This window comes from Crocodylus porosus, unplaced genomic scaffold (genome assembly GCF_001723895.1).
Source record: "Crocodylus porosus isolate Cpor-Errol unplaced genomic scaffold, CroPor_comp1, whole genome shotgun sequence".
NCBI lineage: Eukaryota > Metazoa > Chordata > Crocodylia > Crocodylidae > Crocodylus > Crocodylus porosus.
The window spans coordinates 19297146-19314809 of NW_017728948.1; the positions used below are offsets into that span (position 1 = coordinate 19297146).

Here is a 17664-nt window from a genome sequence, read left to right on the forward strand (position 1 = left end):
CCACCCCCCACACAAGGCTGCATGCTGGCTGGAGTCAGAGACTGTCACAGACTAGGGTGACAGGGAGCCACACAATGCTCATCTGAACTCAGGTGCCTAAAACCCTCATTTCACAAATAGAGAAGCAATTATTCTTTCCTTCTCAAGAGTAAATGACACTGTAATGATGATGACCCTGACACCACCCTTTTAGGCAGGAACTTGGTGGCTACAGCCCTTTTTCAGCACATAGGAGAACTGAGTTTAGTGTCTGCCATGGGCTCGTGAGATTGAAACCTCTGTCACTTGCTGTGAGAGTGCCTTAGCCATCTGACTGTAGGCTGTTTTAGGTGCAAGCACCCTACACCTGACATTATGCAGAAATGAATGCAAGATTCATGGGGCCAGAGAAAAAGGTGTGTGATGCTATAGCCCTGTGATTGGGTACATGAGTTATAATGAGAGCAGGGTTTTGCTCCTAGTGCTGCATTTTACATAAGCAGCCATTACAACATGGACCACAACATAAGACATCCTTTTCTGCCCTAATCACCATGCTACTGAGTTATACTCCATCTTGCTCCCTCTCTCTAGCCACAACACCCTGGGATACCTTGGGGTCCTTTTAAGGGTGATGCAGGGCAACATATAATGTCACAGATGCAAACTCGATTCACAAGATAAACCCAGAGAATCAAACAAAAATCCACAGCTGTGGTTTATCTGAGTTCTTTGCAACAGAAAAACTCCGTGTTTCTATCCAGGGATATCTCAAGTCTAAAAAAGTTGAGAACCATTGCTCTATCCCAATGAATCTTAAATACCTTTATTCACAGTAGCACAGCTCTAAATGGAGGGTAAGTGGGCACCTTCTCCAGAATAGCCTGTTATCAGATAATTGGGGCACACTCTTGGCAGCCATGGGTTGTGTCTTCAGATCATCTCAGGCAGAGAAAGGAATTAAACACAGATTTCTCACTGCCTAGGTAAGTACTCTGCCCACAAAGTCTAGTGGGCAGGGTAGGTAAGCATCCAGAGTAGCTGCTGCCCATTAGACAAGGTAAAAGAGCAGCAGCTCCTCCTCTGGCTGTACTTCAAAACAAAAGGATGACCTTTGTCCAACCTTACAAAGAAAGATCATGAACATCTACTCTTCAAAGATATTTCAGGGCTATGGGTATCAAGGGGTGTTTCTACACATGCTCTGGGAGGCGGTGGCGCATTAATTAGAGTGGGTCCAAGAGCCGCTCTAATTAAAGTACCCAGTGCATCACATGTATCAGCTTCCCTGTGCTGAAAAATGGTGGCAGGGGTGCTTTAGATAAAGCTTGTCGAATGAGCTTTAGTTAAAATGCCCCCACCACCATTTTTCAGTGTGGGGACAGTGATTCGATTAATCGATTACCATATTCCAGCAGGCTTGATTAATCAAATCTGCTCCATCACACTATAATTCCAGATGCATGTGTATAGACACCCAAGGGTACTATGTAATCAGAGATTCCTCAATGGGTATCTAAGAGGCAAGAGTAAAGACCCTGTGTTCAGTGTTTCTTGCCTGGCTAGGTCTAGACACCTACACCATAACTACAGGCAGCTCTACCTCGGTGCTTTGGATTTTGCTTCCTGTACACTGTTTAAGAAGCCTGGGCAAATTACACAGGCTTCTGGATTCCACTCTAGAGGCCAGATGTCTAAAAGCTGGTGGTGCTGTACCCAAATTCTGGATGCTTATGGTATTCATGAGATCTAGGCCTTAGTTTCTTTTTAGTGCCTCAGTCTTCCATCTGTAATTTGGGGATAATACATACCACTGGGAGGTATGGTGGGAAAAGTATAGTAAATATTCTGAGGTGCTCGGATAGTATGATCATGGGGCCAGATAAATACAAGAGAATTAAGAGTACTGTGCTCAGCTCCTGGACTTCTTTTCTGAATAACACAGACCAAACTCCTAAGGATATGGTTAGTATTATTTATGATGGTATTTATTATAGTTAATGTTTCTGTTAGAACTTACCTTTATTTTGTTTGTCATGTGACTCTGTGAGGAACCGAGTGATGCGATCTGAAGGAATAGCAAAGGAAATTCCAGCAGTCACCTTTAGAGTGTTTATTCCAATCACCTCACCATCCTGTGGATAGAAGAGAGCTAATGACATTGTTCCTAATGGATTTAAAAAATAATCCATTTCCCTAAATTGTAATGCCACAGATTTACTTCTCAAGAAAGTAAATATAGATCACTTTATGGCAACCAGTCATTCTCTGAAGAAGCAGAATGCTCCTTTTGGGGAAGATAGTGTCTCTCTGTATGACAGAGTTCAAGGGTGCTAAGAAAGATACCCCAAATTATTCTTCCCTTGATATCAAGATGTTGCTCTTGTCTCTAGTGGCAGTTATTCAGACATTATTCCTTAAATTCCACCTGCAAAGAATGCACACTCGTATTCAAACAGCAAATTTATGTTCCAGACACACCAGATACATGCCTATCTGCATAGCATTTGGGTTCCCAGTTACCTGACTTGCATTGGAAAGGGGAATTTTCTAGGCATATGGGGCATGTATGTGTTTCTTTTACAGGAAAATATGTATGTTTGACTATTTGACAATTGAGGTGTTAGTCATTTTGCTTGAAAATGTGCCACTTCCATTATAAAAGTTGTGGAGAGACAGTCCTCCTTCACTGAGAACACAAAATACACTGTCACTTCAAATCTACTCTCTGAAGAAAAAAAGAAGGAAAGCAACCACACTTACCAAGTTAACAAGAGGTCCTCCGGAGTTCCCATACTGTAAAAAAAATAAATAAATAAAAAAAATCAGAAAATGTTACACCGGTATTCTCCTTCAGGAAGTGAAAATTGTGTGAATGAATGTGTATTTCTTAGCATTAGAAGTAAGTGAGATGCTCCCTAGGCAGCACCAAAGGACATAATGCACAGCATGGAAAGGCTTCAATAACAGCCTCGTCCTGCAAAGAAATCTAGGCAAGTGAGCCCTTATGACAATTTCACTGCAGAAGTGGGTCCTAGGTTGGGATTAAAATTAAGGAGAGTATTTAAGAGCATCTCTGACATATAAAAACATATTTATCCTTATTACTTTACAGCTTTAAATGCAAGTAATCAATGGTTGCATCTACACAAGCGGTTTTATAGTACATTAGACTAATCTAATGACAGTAAAGGATCACTATCTACACATGCACAGTAATTATATTAGTCTAATGTGCCATTTTCTAGTACTTATAGATACAGGTACTAGAAAAACAGCACATTAATTAAAGCACCATACCACACATGTAGACACAAACCAGGAGCAAATTGCTGATAGTTAGCCTAGGCAGCAGGGGGCCATGGGGGATAGGGATAACTGTCCCAGCTGGGCAGGACACATGGAGATCAGGAGGGGGCAGGGAGGCAGCTCCAGTCTGGTCCCAGTCTCCATGTGGCTAGGAGGTAGTTGTCCACCCAGCCAGAACAGCTCCTCCCACCCTGCTCAGGGCCAGGCTGATCTCCCCCAGCTGGGACAGAGCTGCCCACTGAGCTGGGACAGCTTCGCCCCAGCCTCTAGAGTTCTGGGCTAAGCCCCCATGCCTGCTGCTAGCCCAGGGCACAAACCTGGGGAGCCTGGAGCTCCTCCTGGATGCTACTGTGGGGCAGAGCAGGGCAAAAGCAGCCCTGGACTGGCTGCTCCTGTGGGGCTTCATTTGCTCCTAGGGAGCACGTGTAGACATGTGCTGAGGAGCACTTTAATGAGCTTGAATTTTCTGCACAGAAAATTCAGGCATAATCATTGTATATGTACAGGCACTCAATTCGTAGAAAATTACAGTAAAAGCTCTGTTATCCTGGGACTGGGGGATGCCAGATAAAATATGTCTGTTAATTGAGCCACCCCTGCTGTCCTGTGGGCACTGCAGGACAGAGAGGTAGGTCCTACACAGCCCCACACAACTTGTTATGCCCCCAGGCCATGGGGGCTCGGCAGTGCAGGCTGCTTTGCCCTAGGCCGTGGGGGCTCAGAGAAACTGGAAGTGCCACAGTGGGCACTTCCAGTTTCACTTTTCCTTACAAGCTAGCATGCCGGTTAACAGAGCATGTGGACTTGTAAGGTGCCAATTACCAGAGAGTTTACTGTATTATATTTCAATTAGATACTGATAAGCAGGTAATGCTTTGCACACAGAGCATTTGTCAGGAAATACTAGGGATGTCTAGGTGGTGTCTGGGCATTAAAGATTACACTGACATTTTAAAATTAGTAGTATTGGGTACCGCAGGATAGGTTACCATTTGTCAGTTTTACCTTTCATCTGGGGACCACAAATAACTCTGCAAATGTTAATTAAGCTTTACAACATATCTCTGCAAGGGACATTTGTGAAATCTAAGGATTGCTTTACTAACCATCTCTGGAGTAAAATAAGGCAGCTATTTTGATTAAATAGCTTTGAATCTACTCAGTATCTGAAGATCTCCAAAGAAAGAAAAAAGCAATAACTTGGAAGCAAAAGGTATAGGGATCTCCTTAACATCTACATGTTGGATCAATAAATATGTTTTTGAATCAGCCAACTTTTCTGGTCAGCCTATCAAGGAGCCAAAAGCAGCAGCCTCCCACTCAAACGAAATAAATATTAAGTGATGGAAGGCAGCGGTTTGAGCCATCTAAGCAGTTTACATTTTGATTACAGCAGGCAAACTGCTATTTGGTCTCAGAAAAAAATATAAAATGACACTGGCGTATTAAAATCTGCTTCAGTCTTCACAGCTATATTGATTCCGACTTCATGCTAAATCATTATTGTTTTGATGGGAAAAGATTGCCATAAACAACCAAACAGCCCTGTTTAGGAGCTGATTGCCCATCCCTTTTCTCCCCTCTCTCTCTTCCTGCCTCGTCTCCTCTATCCCACATTGTTTCCCAAGGCAGCTGCACATTCCTGCTGGGAAGTCTTGGCCAAGCAGCAGAAAAGCAACAGACCAGAACAGTCCTCAGACTTCTCCCTTCCTCAGGAGGGAATGAGAGAAAATGAAGCAAGCTATGCATGAATCCATCTTCGTATCCCACATTCTCATCTGTTAGAACAAATATCGCTACATGGATTTTTTTCCATTGATTTTCCTCCTTTAGTCTTGTATTAAGTGATAATTTTTTCAGAGCAGTCAGGAAGTTTTGATGTGGAGGACTGTGCTTAAATTTGAAGTCAAGAAGGTCTTTAGCTAATCCTGTTCTCTGCCCCCAAGCAATTCACTTAGGGTAAAATCTTCAAAAGTACCTGAGTGATTAGAACACTAATTGCACTAAGTCTTCAGCATTTGATCTCCTAAATCAGTTAGGTGCTTTTGAACATGTTATATGTATGCCATGCTAGTACAAGACACTACAGACTTTCTACAGAAACTTAAAAACATAGACCACCTTCCCAGCAACACCCTCCTAGCCACCATGGACGTTACCAGCCTATATACCAACATCCCAGCCTGCCTTGCATATCCACAGGAACAAGATTACAACTCAGAATACAGACCCAAAGATATTACTGACCTTATACACTTCATCCTCACACACAACAATTTCACTTTTAATAACCAACACTTCCTCCAGACGATGGGAACAGCTACGGGCACCAAAATGGCCCCACAGTATGCCAACCTTTTTATGAGCCACCTGGAAGAAGACTTCCTCAAGAACTGTACCATTAAACCCTTGCTATACTTAAGGTATATCAATGACATCTTCATCATTTAGACTGAAAACCTCCAATCTCTGATTGAGTTCTATCAGAAATTCAACAATCACCATCCCTCCATCCGACTTTCTCTAGAATACTCCAGCACCAACATCTCCTTTTTAGACACAATGATCAGTATCCAGAATGATAAAATACAGACCACGTTATACAAGAAACCCACAGACCACAATCTGTGATATCTGCACAGAACCAGCAATCACCCTAAACACACCAAAAAGCTGTGATATACAGCCAAGCCCTCATATACCACCAAATTTGCACTGAAGAGAACACCCAGGATTGCCACCTCACCAATCTTAAAAAGGCTTTCATCCAACAAGGACACTCCTCCAGAGAGATAGATCGCACATTTGAAAGAGCCACCTGGATACCACGTGAAGAATTGCTGCAGTGCAAAAGAAAAACCCCTACAAGTTGCACACCGCTGGTTATGACAGATCACCCCTCCTCAAACCCATACAGAAAATCCTCAAACAACTGCAACCCATACTAGAAAGAGCCCCTATTCTTAAAGAGACCTTCCAAGAGCCACCCATCCTAGCCTTCAAACAAGCACCGAACCTCGCTAACCTCATCACCAGAAACAAACTTCCTCAGGCCCAGAAAATGGATCCAGACCATGCCATGACAAGAAATGCAAAACCTGCCAACACATCTCCACCACCCCCACAATTACTACACCCCACAGCAGAGCCATCAGCATTCCCAGATCTTACAGCTGCACCTCCAGAAATGTAATATAGCTCATCTAATGCACCAACTGCCCAGATAGAAAATACGTAGGAGAGACCAAACAACAACTGCGCACCAACATGAACGCACACCGGAAATCTATCAAAGACAGGAATACCCAATTACTGGTGGGGGCACACTTCTCACAAGAAAACCACTCTGTCTCCGATCTCTCAGTCCTGATCCTCAAAGGAAACTTAGAAAACACTTCCCAGAGATGAGCCTATGAACTGCACTTCATCAACCTCCTGGAAACTAAAAATCATTGACTAAATATAGACATTGGATTTATGACACATTATAACCTGCCTGCCATCTGACTCCCCAGGTGTCTCTCCACTATCATCCCCCTTCCCCTTCCCTCTCCCCACCCCACCCCACTGCCTGTCTCTCACCCAGTGACTCCTCAATCTACATCTTCACTGACTACCTGTCTTGTATGCACACCAGCCCAGCCTCTGGCTTCTTTACTTTTCATTCCATCTGGGAAGAGCACACACCAACTGCAGAAACTTCCTTAGCCTGACGAAGGGTTTTTGAACCCAAAAGCTTGCTTAATAATTGTTTTCCAACTATTTAAGTTGGTCTAATAAAAGCTATCAGATTCACCCAAAGAACCTTGTCTGCCTATGCCATGCTAAGGGCACTTAAGATGTAAGCACCCACATGGTTAAGTTGGTTAATTCATGCTAAGTGCCCTCTTCAAGCAAGGATCAACTTTGGTTCATGCTCATGTTAGGATGTCTTCAGTCTGTTCCACAAACATAAAGTGAGCACTTTATAGTCCTCTAGCATCTCAGGATGCACTACTCCCACACACTCGGAGCAAGGCTAGAGCCCAGGTGCCCTGGCTTCTCACACACCTGCTCACATCCCTTCTCACCAACGCTGTACTGGCAAGTCAGAGCTGTGCAGGCAAGAAATGTATTAAACCTTAACATGCAACTGCTTACAGCATATGCTCTAACTTTAACGCAATTTAACATTCCAAGGATTTAGTATCATCTAAGAGTACCATTAAACTTCACCCTAGGTATATACACACGAAAAAAAAATCCTATATTATTTGTATTCATCTGCCTCACAAGGATGTCAGACTTAATAAACATTAAAGAAGTATTTTGCACCTCTAAAATGCTAAACATTCTTAGTTTACTATGCCAAGTCCATTATCTGAACTCAATAAATAAATAATCTGGGAAATATATTTCTTTTACAGTTTTGGCAAACAAGCTGAACAACTTTTTTTACCTGGGATGTGTTTTCCCAGCTTCCCTTAAAACCACTAAAAGCCTCATGCAAATATCTGGGGTTTTAACTTAGTCTTTTGGTTATCATTTGTAGTTTCTCTTATGACAAAGGATTTCATAAACATCAGGGGTGGAAGGGACCTCGGAAGAGTCCAGCCCCCTGCCCCAGGGGCAGGAAGTCAGCTGGGGTCAAAGGATCCCAGAAAGATAAACATCCAAATATCTTTTTAAGGAGTACAAAATAAGTGCTTGTGCCTCCTCTGGTGGCAGTGTGTTCCAGGCCTCTTGGGCTCGGACAGTAAAGAAGCTCTTCCTTATGTCCAGCCTGAAACCGTCTTGGAGGAGTTTGTGACCGTTGAACCTTGCATTCCCTTGGGGCACTCTGGTGAACAGGCATGCTCCCGGATCCTGATGCACACCCCTTATATACTTATAGGCAGCCAACACATCCCCCCTGAGCCTATGCTCTTCCAGGCTGAAGAGTCCCATGGCTCTCAGCCTCTCATCGTAAGGCCTCTTCTCCTGCCCTCTGATCATGCACATGGCTCTCCTCTGCACTCTCTCAAGCTTCTGCACAACCTTTTTAAATTGTGGAACCCAAAACTGGATGCAGTACTCTAGCTGTGGCCTCACCAAGGCCGAGTACAGCATGAGGATGACATCCTGGGACTTGCTTGAGAAGCATCTATGGATACAAGCCAGAGTTTTGCTTGCTTTACCAGCTGCGACATCGTATTGGTGGCTCATTCATCTTGTGGTTAAATCATGACCCCCAAGTCCCTTTCAGCCGTGGTGCTAGCAAACGTAGCAGTGCCAAGCCTAAGTGTGCTGCAGATCTTTTTCCCCCCGAAAAGGTGAAGTACCTTGCATTTTTCAGTGTTGAATGCCATCAGGTTTTCATCTGCCCATTTTCTGAGCCTGCCTAAATTGGCCTGGAATCACTATCTTGTCTTCAGGTGTGGACGCTTTACCCCAAAGTTTGGTGTCATCAGCAAACTTGGCCAGTCTGCTTCAACACCAAATGTCCATATCATTAATAAAACTGTTCAAGAGTATAGGCCGAAGGATGGAGCCTTGGGGGACCCCACTGGTCACGGCACACCACCATGATTCTCCTTCCACCAATTACCACTCTCTGGGTCTGACCTCAGAGCCAATTCCCCAGGCATAGGACTGTGATGCAGCCAAGGTCACAGTTGGCCAATTTTTCCATGAGTTGATCATGGGAGACCAGATGGAAGGCTTTTTTTAAAATCAAGATATATCACGTCAGCCTCTTTTCCCTTGTCCGGGTGACATGTCACCTGGCCAGAAAAGGAAATGAGGCGGGTAGGTCTTGTCTGACCAGCAACAAACCCATACTGGCTATCCCTCAGGATGTTGCCTTCAGCCAGTTTGTCAAGAATGGTCTCTTTGATAATTTTTTCCAAGATCTTCTCTGGGATAGAGGTCAGGCTGATAGGCCTGTAGTTTCCCGGATCTACTTTCCCCCCTTTCTTGAAGATAGGCACCACGCTGGCCTTCTTCAATCTTCTACTTTCATGTGCTATAATACTATAAAGGTGGTATCACAGTGGCACCTCAGACCTGATAGATGTCTCCAGCATTACAGTAGGGCTGGATTTTCATTTGAACCAAGCAATTGCACAAGATAGCAAGAACCTCAGTATATAGCACCTATAAAGGAAGGTAGGGCGGCACCTTAGAGCAGTGGTCTCCAACCGTTTTAAATAGGAAATCACCTTTGGCATTTAAAAGCAACTCATGATCTACCGTGCACTGCCACCCCCCACCCCCCAGTCCATCAGGTAAGTCTGTGGGGAGGGAAGGGAGAGGGGCAGATCAAGGCAGGGGGAGAAAAAGTTATCTGGGGGCTCGCCTCCCCAGCAGGTAAGTCCCACCCGGCCTGGGCCCTGCTCAACTTCCCCCTGCTCCTGCTTCTGCAGCACTGTCCCTCACCACAGGAGCCTCAGTGTAGCCCCTGCCCCTTCCCTCCCCCATGAACTGACCTGCTGGGCTGGGGCATGTGCGTCCATGCACACAGGCACTCAGAGTCAATCTGAGGCTGAGGTGGGGGACTAAGAGGCTCTGAAATCTACCTCAAGAGGCTCCAAGATCTACTGGTGGATTGAGATCCACTGATTGGTGACCATTGTCTTAGAGACTAATTGGTACACAGAAGCCATAAGCTTTCATAGGGGACAGCCTTCTTCATCGGATGCCATGAATGGACTTGCAGAAAGCAGGGATTCCAAATAGCTTCTGATGAAATAGGCCTGTCCCCTACAAAAGATTACCTTCTGCCTGATTTCAGACTAACATGGCTAACATCCTCTCTCTATAGCACCTATGTGGGATCCCTTCAATTTTAAATCAAAGTGAGGTTATTCATGCATTCTGCCCCTTTTTGGTGCAGTTGGATAGAGAATGAGGGCAGCCTTGGCTCCTACCCACAATTTGCTGGCCAGAGTAGCAGAGCAATATAGAGTGCAATGTAAGAATTTACTGCTGATCTATACCAACCACAATGGGTGCTCAGGACCTGCAGAGCTGCTTGCAGATGTTAAAACAAACAAACAAACCCAAAAATGTTCTTTACTGGAAGAATCCGCGCATGACTTCTAGCAGACTCTGAAGCATCTGTAAAGAACAGGTACTTCAGGAGGGCTTCTTCGCACTTTTAGCAAAAGCTGATTCAATCAGTTATTAGATAAATGTGCCCAAAAGTCCCACAAAAGCACCTGATCTTCACACATTCTGTACAGCCAGATTGAAGTGACATGCTGCCTATTCTGGGCATGTGTGGGGCTTAGCATGGGAACACACCAAGTTAAAAGTAAAGTGCTGTTTTTATTTATTTAATTTATTTATTTTTATACCTGCAAGCACCCACTGGCAAAAAAGTCAGTGCCTGTGCATGTCTACGTGTAAGATTCTGATGGAAACCCTAAGTAACTAGTTATGAAAAGTGTTCCAAACCTGGGAAACACTGAACAATGAATGTCCTTTGCCATTACAATCTTGCCACCATTTCCTCCTTATTTTTTTGTCAGAAACCTTCCTGGTGCTTTTTAACCAGTTACTGAAAGAATATTAAATGCAATATGCCATGGGCTGCCTCAGGGGAGGACTGGAGAGCACTCTGGGTAATGCATAACCTGCGGCCTGGTGGCTAGAGCTCCTTGCTAAGAAGCGAGAGCATTCGATTTAAACTCCCTCTGGCAGGGAAGGGGGTTGAGGTCTACTTCACCCTGGGTAAGTGCTCTAACCACCAACCCTCTTGGCTGGACGGTAGGAGCCCTCAGCCTCCATGTTACTTCCAGAAGGCATGCACACAAAGCAATCCTATTCCCCCATAAGTGGAAATAGAAACCCAAACTGTGCATTTACACAGCGATGTAAATACTGCTTAGGAGGGGAAGAGGGAAAATAGAATCTAGCCCTAGCTAAGCTGTGATAGAGGGAAGGGTGCCATTTACTTGGAGAGAAGCCCTTATTTATTCAGTGGGATTCATCTTGCAGGCTAGTCCCTGAAGAACAGGTGGAGTTTCAAGGTTCCAGAGTCACAGAGCTCATTCCTGCCATGCCAGTACTTACATTGATTATGGCATCTGTCTGAACATAATCCATATCTGAGTCCCTCAGGCCAAGCTCCTTTCCATCCCGCTGAGCAGTGCTGACAATCCCGGTTGTCACCGTGTTCTGAAGGGCAAATGGGCTCCCAATAGCCACGACAAACTCCCCAGGCCTCAGGTCAGCTGAATGGCCCAGTAATAATACAGGCAGTTTTTTCTGTAAAAAAAGAAAGAAAGAAACCAAATGAATGCTTGTTTGTGGCTGAATACATGAGAACAAACTGCAAGTACTAATCCCAGACAGAAGGAACAGCTGCCATTGTTCATCCACTGGATGAACAATTCTACCATGACACGTCGAGACAACACAAGCCAAACCAACTCCGTGTATTACCAGGCCTTGCTTCTTGCTGCTGTCTTTAAAATAAGAAGACGCAGGACTCTGAGTCCAGCACATCCATTTCCCATGAGACCACTCCCCAGTTGAGAGGGTGTGAATCTCATCGTAAGCCAGTTCCTATTCGTATTGTATACTCCTCAAATAGCAACCTTTTCCACTCTAAGGAAAGGTAGCAGGGTCTGACTATCTCTTGGCTCTAATAAATGAGACCCATTTTTTTCTAACCAGGGCTTGCAGCCCAGAAATGGGAAAATAATTTATTCATAAGATGTAAAATATTTCTAGACCAGTCCATTCTGGATGTTTTATCTCCAGATGTGCACTAAGGAATTTTTCAGAATCTGTTCCAGCAAATGAGGCTGTACCTAAAACCCAGCTATACTGAGGTTACCAAGCTCATTCATTCAACCACTGAAACTACTTACTTTAGGATGAATCTTTATTGTTGCTATGTCTGATTTCTTGTCAATGTCTTTGATTGTAGCTTCATAGGTATCTCCATTTTGTAGCTGCACCTTTAATTGCTGTCGTCCTGATACAGCATTGCTGCTAGATACCACATGGGCATTGGTCACAATTAAACCTGAGTCTGACATAATAAATCCAGATCCACTGGACAGAGGGACATTTCGCCCAAATAGAGGGTGCCTGTATCAGAAGCAAAAAACAAATCTCTCATAAATGAAGCTTGTAAGGAAAAATAAAAAGAAACACAATGGTCATTCATAGAAGCTTATAAACATTTCACGCCAATGAATCCCAAAACACACAATATATTTATTTATAAAAATTGTAAAAATTTGATTGTCAAATTTAACTTTGGATCAGTGGTAATTGACATAATGCCAGGGATCCACAAACTGAGGTTTATCGGAACTTGCTTGAGGGTAGTAGAATTTTACATTTTTCTTGTTATTCTCCATTTTTATTCCAAGGAAGATAACTCGCAACAGATGAAGGGGAACCTGCCCATCTAACTTCTTTAGTCACTGCTGCTATGCAAGGGAAAAATGAAGCCTGGAGATAGAAGCTTCCTCCAAAGACTGGAGCTACCAGCAACCAGTGGGAACGAACAGTAGGACTGGATCCCCAAGTAGAAAAAGCATATCCAGGGAAAAAAGGAGAAGAGAACCTGGCAACTGAAAAGCTTGTGTAGGAAAGAGCAGGAACAAACAGCAGGGACTCATGTATGAGGCAGTAGGAGAATGGACTAAGGGATGAAAAGTATATCCAGGGGAAGGCACACAATGGGAAGTAAAAAAAAAAAGACTAAAACACATGGAGACTGAGTTGGAAAAGTTACAATGGTTTCACTTTAAAGTTAATTATACATTAGTTATGCCTTTTTCTTGTATCATACAATGAACATCAAAAGAGAGATTGTCTTAGCAAGTGGAGATGGGAAAGATGGCCCACATGTCCACCTTTCTGCCAGAAGTATGGTCCTTACTCTAAAATTATACAAATCCTCTGGTATATGCAGAAGTAATGAAGTGCAGCAACCCTTGAAACAGAACGTCAAACATAGTAACCTGCCGGAAACTAATAGAGCCATAGACTGAAGGCCACATGAGCCTTATTCTGGACATCTAGCCTGACCTCTCACATAAGACAGGTCAGGCTGGATATGCTTTAACACAGGTCATACATTTTTGCCAAGTTATTCCTGCATCATATCCATAACTTCTGTCTGAGCTGTAAAATATATTTTAGAAAGACATCTTAATATAAAGATTTAAAATAACAGAGAATCCCAAAGCTTCCAATACTGTTTTAATGTTTAATTTCCCTGACTGTGACTATTTTCAGATTGCTTTTCGCCTAAATTTATGTAGTTTTTTGATGGATCAAATCTTATTATGCCTATGTTAGGTAGTTAAAAGAACTATATACATCAGAAACCTTCTCCCCTGTCTGGTACTTACATTTTCTAAGATAAATTAACTGAACTGAGGTCCTTAGTTTCTCAGTGCAAGTGAAATAAAAAGTAAGTTGATACAATTCTTTCAGATTAGCTTTTTTTGGTAATTTTACTCGGGGCTGAGGTGGTGCAGGGGCCAGCCCAAGAGTTGCTAAGCCCAGAAGTGGCGAAATCAAGGCCATAGCAGAAGTGCTCACAACACAGCCTGTCAAATTCCAAAAAAATTGTGAATTCTGCAAAATAACCTGTCACAAGGACACAAAAGAAGGACGGTATCTTTAATATGATCTAATGAGCGATGGCTCGTATTCATCCATTTGTACTACTGGTTAATACCAAGATTCCTTCCTCTTGATCTGCTATTCTTATATAATTAGGCTTAGATTAATTAACACTAAATGAACCACAATAATACAGGAAGGAAGCAGATCCTACTCCCCAGTGACCAAGGCTTCACATTTGAAAATAAAGACCTCTCCAAGACTTTGATATGGTTTGTCAAGCCTCAGGAGGTTTCTGTAATGCTTTCTGTAATTATTTAATTCTAAGCTAACTTGGATAGTCACAAGCTCCAGTCAAGACTTTAGTCCACTGTCATTTTACTTTGCTGCAAAAGGAAAGACAAATGTGTTTGAAATCTTCCTACCCCAACCTTCCCCCAAAGCAATGCAGTTAAACGCAACCAATTTAAATAGTTACCTCAGGAAAAGCTCAATGTGCACAACTGCAGGCGCAATCTTTTCCACCACATCTGCGATGAAGTTAAACTTGTACCTTGGGCTGCTGGGCTGTAGGTGACCTATACTAGCAGAAATAATTGGGTATGTTAATAAGAAAATACCCTTTTTACCATGTAGAGAAGCTAAATGCTCCTTAAGTAAGTCTAAAGTTCACATTGGGACATTCTTCAAGCGGGGGTGGGAAGTCTAAATCTGTAAGACAGTTTAAAATATTTATGTTTCAGTTTGTCTTGATAAAGTCAAATGACAAAGTCAATTGGCTGACACGTTCTTGGCTTTCTTGAAACTCAGAAAGTTTAGCAATAGCCTTTTCCAGCTCCAGTCCTTTCCTCCTCACCCCTAAGTTATGAATAATGATGATCCAACGCTTATATTACAGTAGCACCTAGTGGCCTTAACCAACACAGGGCCTCATTACATTTAGCCGCTATACAAACAGAAAACAAACGTATTTATGAATTTGTGAAAAATGTGATAAATGTCAGCTAACAGTAGATCTCCTACAGCATGTTTGATTTACATTAATATAATTCAGTAATAATGTGTTTAACAGTATTGCGCAAGGAAATATAAATATAGCCAATGACATTTCATAAAAGGATCAAAATCTCCAGAAAAAATGTCATCACAATACAGTGTCGCCATGCACTAAACGTGGCATTTTAGAACTGCTGCCACTGCTGAAACTCATGTTTCAGAATATTTGTATCACAACCTTTTAATCCAGGGGTGGCTCATCCAGAAGTTGGAGGGGTGGCTCCCTACTGCTGTGCTCACTGCTGAGGAGGCATGGGGGGGCACGTGTGCCCCCAGATTTGTGGGGGGAGGGTGGATGAGGGCTGCCTGCTTCAGGCTTGGGGTTTCCTGCCCTTCTGCCCTGCCATAGGAGCCCTGCACTAGCTACGCACCCCTGCCTGCCCAGCAGCAGCGGGGACGGCAGCAGTGTAGAGTTGTGCCCCAAGCTGCTACCAGGCAGGCAGGGGGCATGCAGCCAGTGCAGGGCTCCCAGCTGAAAGGCAGAAGGGCACAGAGCCCTGAGCCCACAACGGGCAACCCACCACTGCCCCCCCTCTGCTCTGCTCTGCTCGTGTTATACTGCCAGGAGAGGGGGGTGCGGATGAAAGGTGGGTATGTGTCCCACCTTTACTTTTTAAAAAGTTGGTCACTCTAGCCCCCAGTGGCATAGGCAGCCTCTGCATGTGACAGACTGGGGTGGATGTAGGCAACACAGTGGCATACAGGGCAGTGAGTGGAAAGCAAAGCATCAGATCAAGCAGGAAGCATGGAGAAAGAAGCAGAACACAGAGCAGCAGCTTAGGCAGCACAGGGCTGGTAGTAAAAAGCAGAGCTGTAAAATCGAGTAGGAGGAAGGAATTGGACTGCCACTTGGGTAGGATACAGGGCCTGCCAAAAAGGTTGGCCTTCACTGTTTTAACCACTTGTATTTATTACAACAGCACCTAGGGACCATTTAAACACAAGACTCTGTTACAATGGGCATGCAAAAATACAGAATAGCGGACAGCCCTTGTCCCAAAGCGTTTCTTAAAAAAAACTAACAGACATGGAGCATGGTTTTTTTTTTGTTCCAGTGGCTTTTTGGAAAATTCTATTCCAGATGTTTGATGATGGCAAATGTTGTGTTTTTCAAATGTGTAGTACAGCAGAACCTGTTTGTAAATGAACGATTAGAAACAGCTCCAGCGGTCCACACTTAAACAATTAAGGTTCCAGTCCCAAAGAATATGTTCATGTAGATCTCTGTCCTGTTAGAGAGTACCGTTCACTTGAATGGCATTTCAGACAATATGTCCCATTGTATGGTTAGGGACTATATTAACAGGAACATACATAAGAATAAAGTTCAAGCTTATCTTCCTCACAGAACAGACCATATGCCAGTCAGAAACTAAATAAACCCAACTTTTGCAGCTGGTTCTATTGGAAGAGCACCAGAAGCTTTCTGTTCCCTCTTTAGCTACCTTGCTCAGACAGTCTTCATACACAGTTTGATGATTTTAAATAAATACTGGAAGGAGAGGATGGCTCAAAGGATTTAGAGTAAGTTGTAACACCTAAACAAGGTTCAAGTGTTGATCAAACTTCAAGCAGTTTGTGACAGGAAAACATTTCCATCTGACTGCTTGATTAGTGCCACATTTGGAAAGAGCTGGTAGGTTCTGTACACAAGACAGAATGATTTTTGTCACAACTCTCACACATGTAGGCTTTCTTAGAAAACAATAAATGGATGGAGAATGGAACAGACTCTATTTTCTCACTTTTCCCATACGATCGAGGTCATTCCATTGAAGAATAACACCTTATGTTACCATCTTGGTCCCTGCACTGATCAGCCTCAGCTTTAAGGATGAATTAGCCCTGTTTTAAATTAGGCTCATGCAATGCTTCAGGATAAAAACTACCAGAAAATGTTAGATTTCCCTGATTCTGGTCAATACAACTTAGCAGTAACACAGATAAAGTACTGCTTTCTTTCCAAAACTATTTTTCCCTGCTTTAGAGAGAGAGACTATGTAAAAGAAAAAAGGGATAGGAAAATAATGATAGCAGAAAGAGAAAAAAAAGCAGATATAAACAAAAAATAGAAGAGAGAGGCTGCAACTGAGTGGGAAGACAGATAAACAAGGACATGGGGACAGGGAAGGGAAGGAAAATAATAGTTCAGCGTTTCCTCTTGTACTATGTAGTACAACTGTAGTTTTGCCAATAGGTTAGGCAATAGATTTGTATAGGGTAGTTTGGATAGGGATTATCCTGCCTCAGGCAGGGGGTTCAACTAGGTCACCTCTCAAAGTCTCTTGCAGCCCTACTTCTCTATGATTTGACTGGGTCTTAGTTGAAAATAATCTTGGCCACAAAGTTTATAGGTGAGCACTGGAGGTAATCTGGAGAATTACAGACAACTGAACTTACATCTATGTTTGGTTAACGGTTTAAGATTATCATTAAACAAGGTGAATACACCCCATTTTTGCTGAGCCAGCCCCAATTTAAATGCCTGTCCCAGACATCACTATAGTTTCATAGTTAGTAGGGCTGGAAGGGACCTGAGCAGATCATCAAGTCCGACCCCCTGCCATGGCGGGAAAGAGTACTGGGGTCAAACAACCCCAGCAAGGTGATGTCTTAAAGACCCCCAGGGTAGGAGCCAGCACCACTTCTTTTGGAAGCTGGTTCCAAACCAGCTGCCCTGACCGTGAAGAGCGCCTCCTGATGTCTAGCCTAAATCTACCCTCTGCCAGCTTGTGACCGTTATTCCTGGTCACTCCTGGCAGTGCT

At 43.4% G+C, this 17664-nt stretch overlaps 1 protein-coding gene across 2 annotated transcripts in view; it reads right to left on the reverse strand.

Annotated features, from left to right (window-relative positions):
• Window positions 1–17664, reverse strand: part of HTRA3 (HtrA serine peptidase 3) — a 48025-nt gene that overhangs the window by 16759 nt on the left and 13602 nt on the right. For both annotated transcript variants that reach the window (XM_019553260.1, XM_019553261.1), the window contains exons 2-6: window positions 14321–14420; window positions 12126–12348; window positions 11323–11517; window positions 2743–2775; window positions 2000–2114 (exon numbers count right to left, since the gene is read on the reverse strand). In XM_019553260.1, coding sequence (XP_019408805.1) covers window positions 2000–2114; window positions 2743–2775; window positions 11323–11517; window positions 12126–12348; window positions 14321–14420 — 666 coding nt within the window. The remainder of the gene's footprint in view (window positions 1–1999; window positions 2115–2742; window positions 2776–11322; window positions 11518–12125; window positions 12349–14320; window positions 14421–17664) is intronic.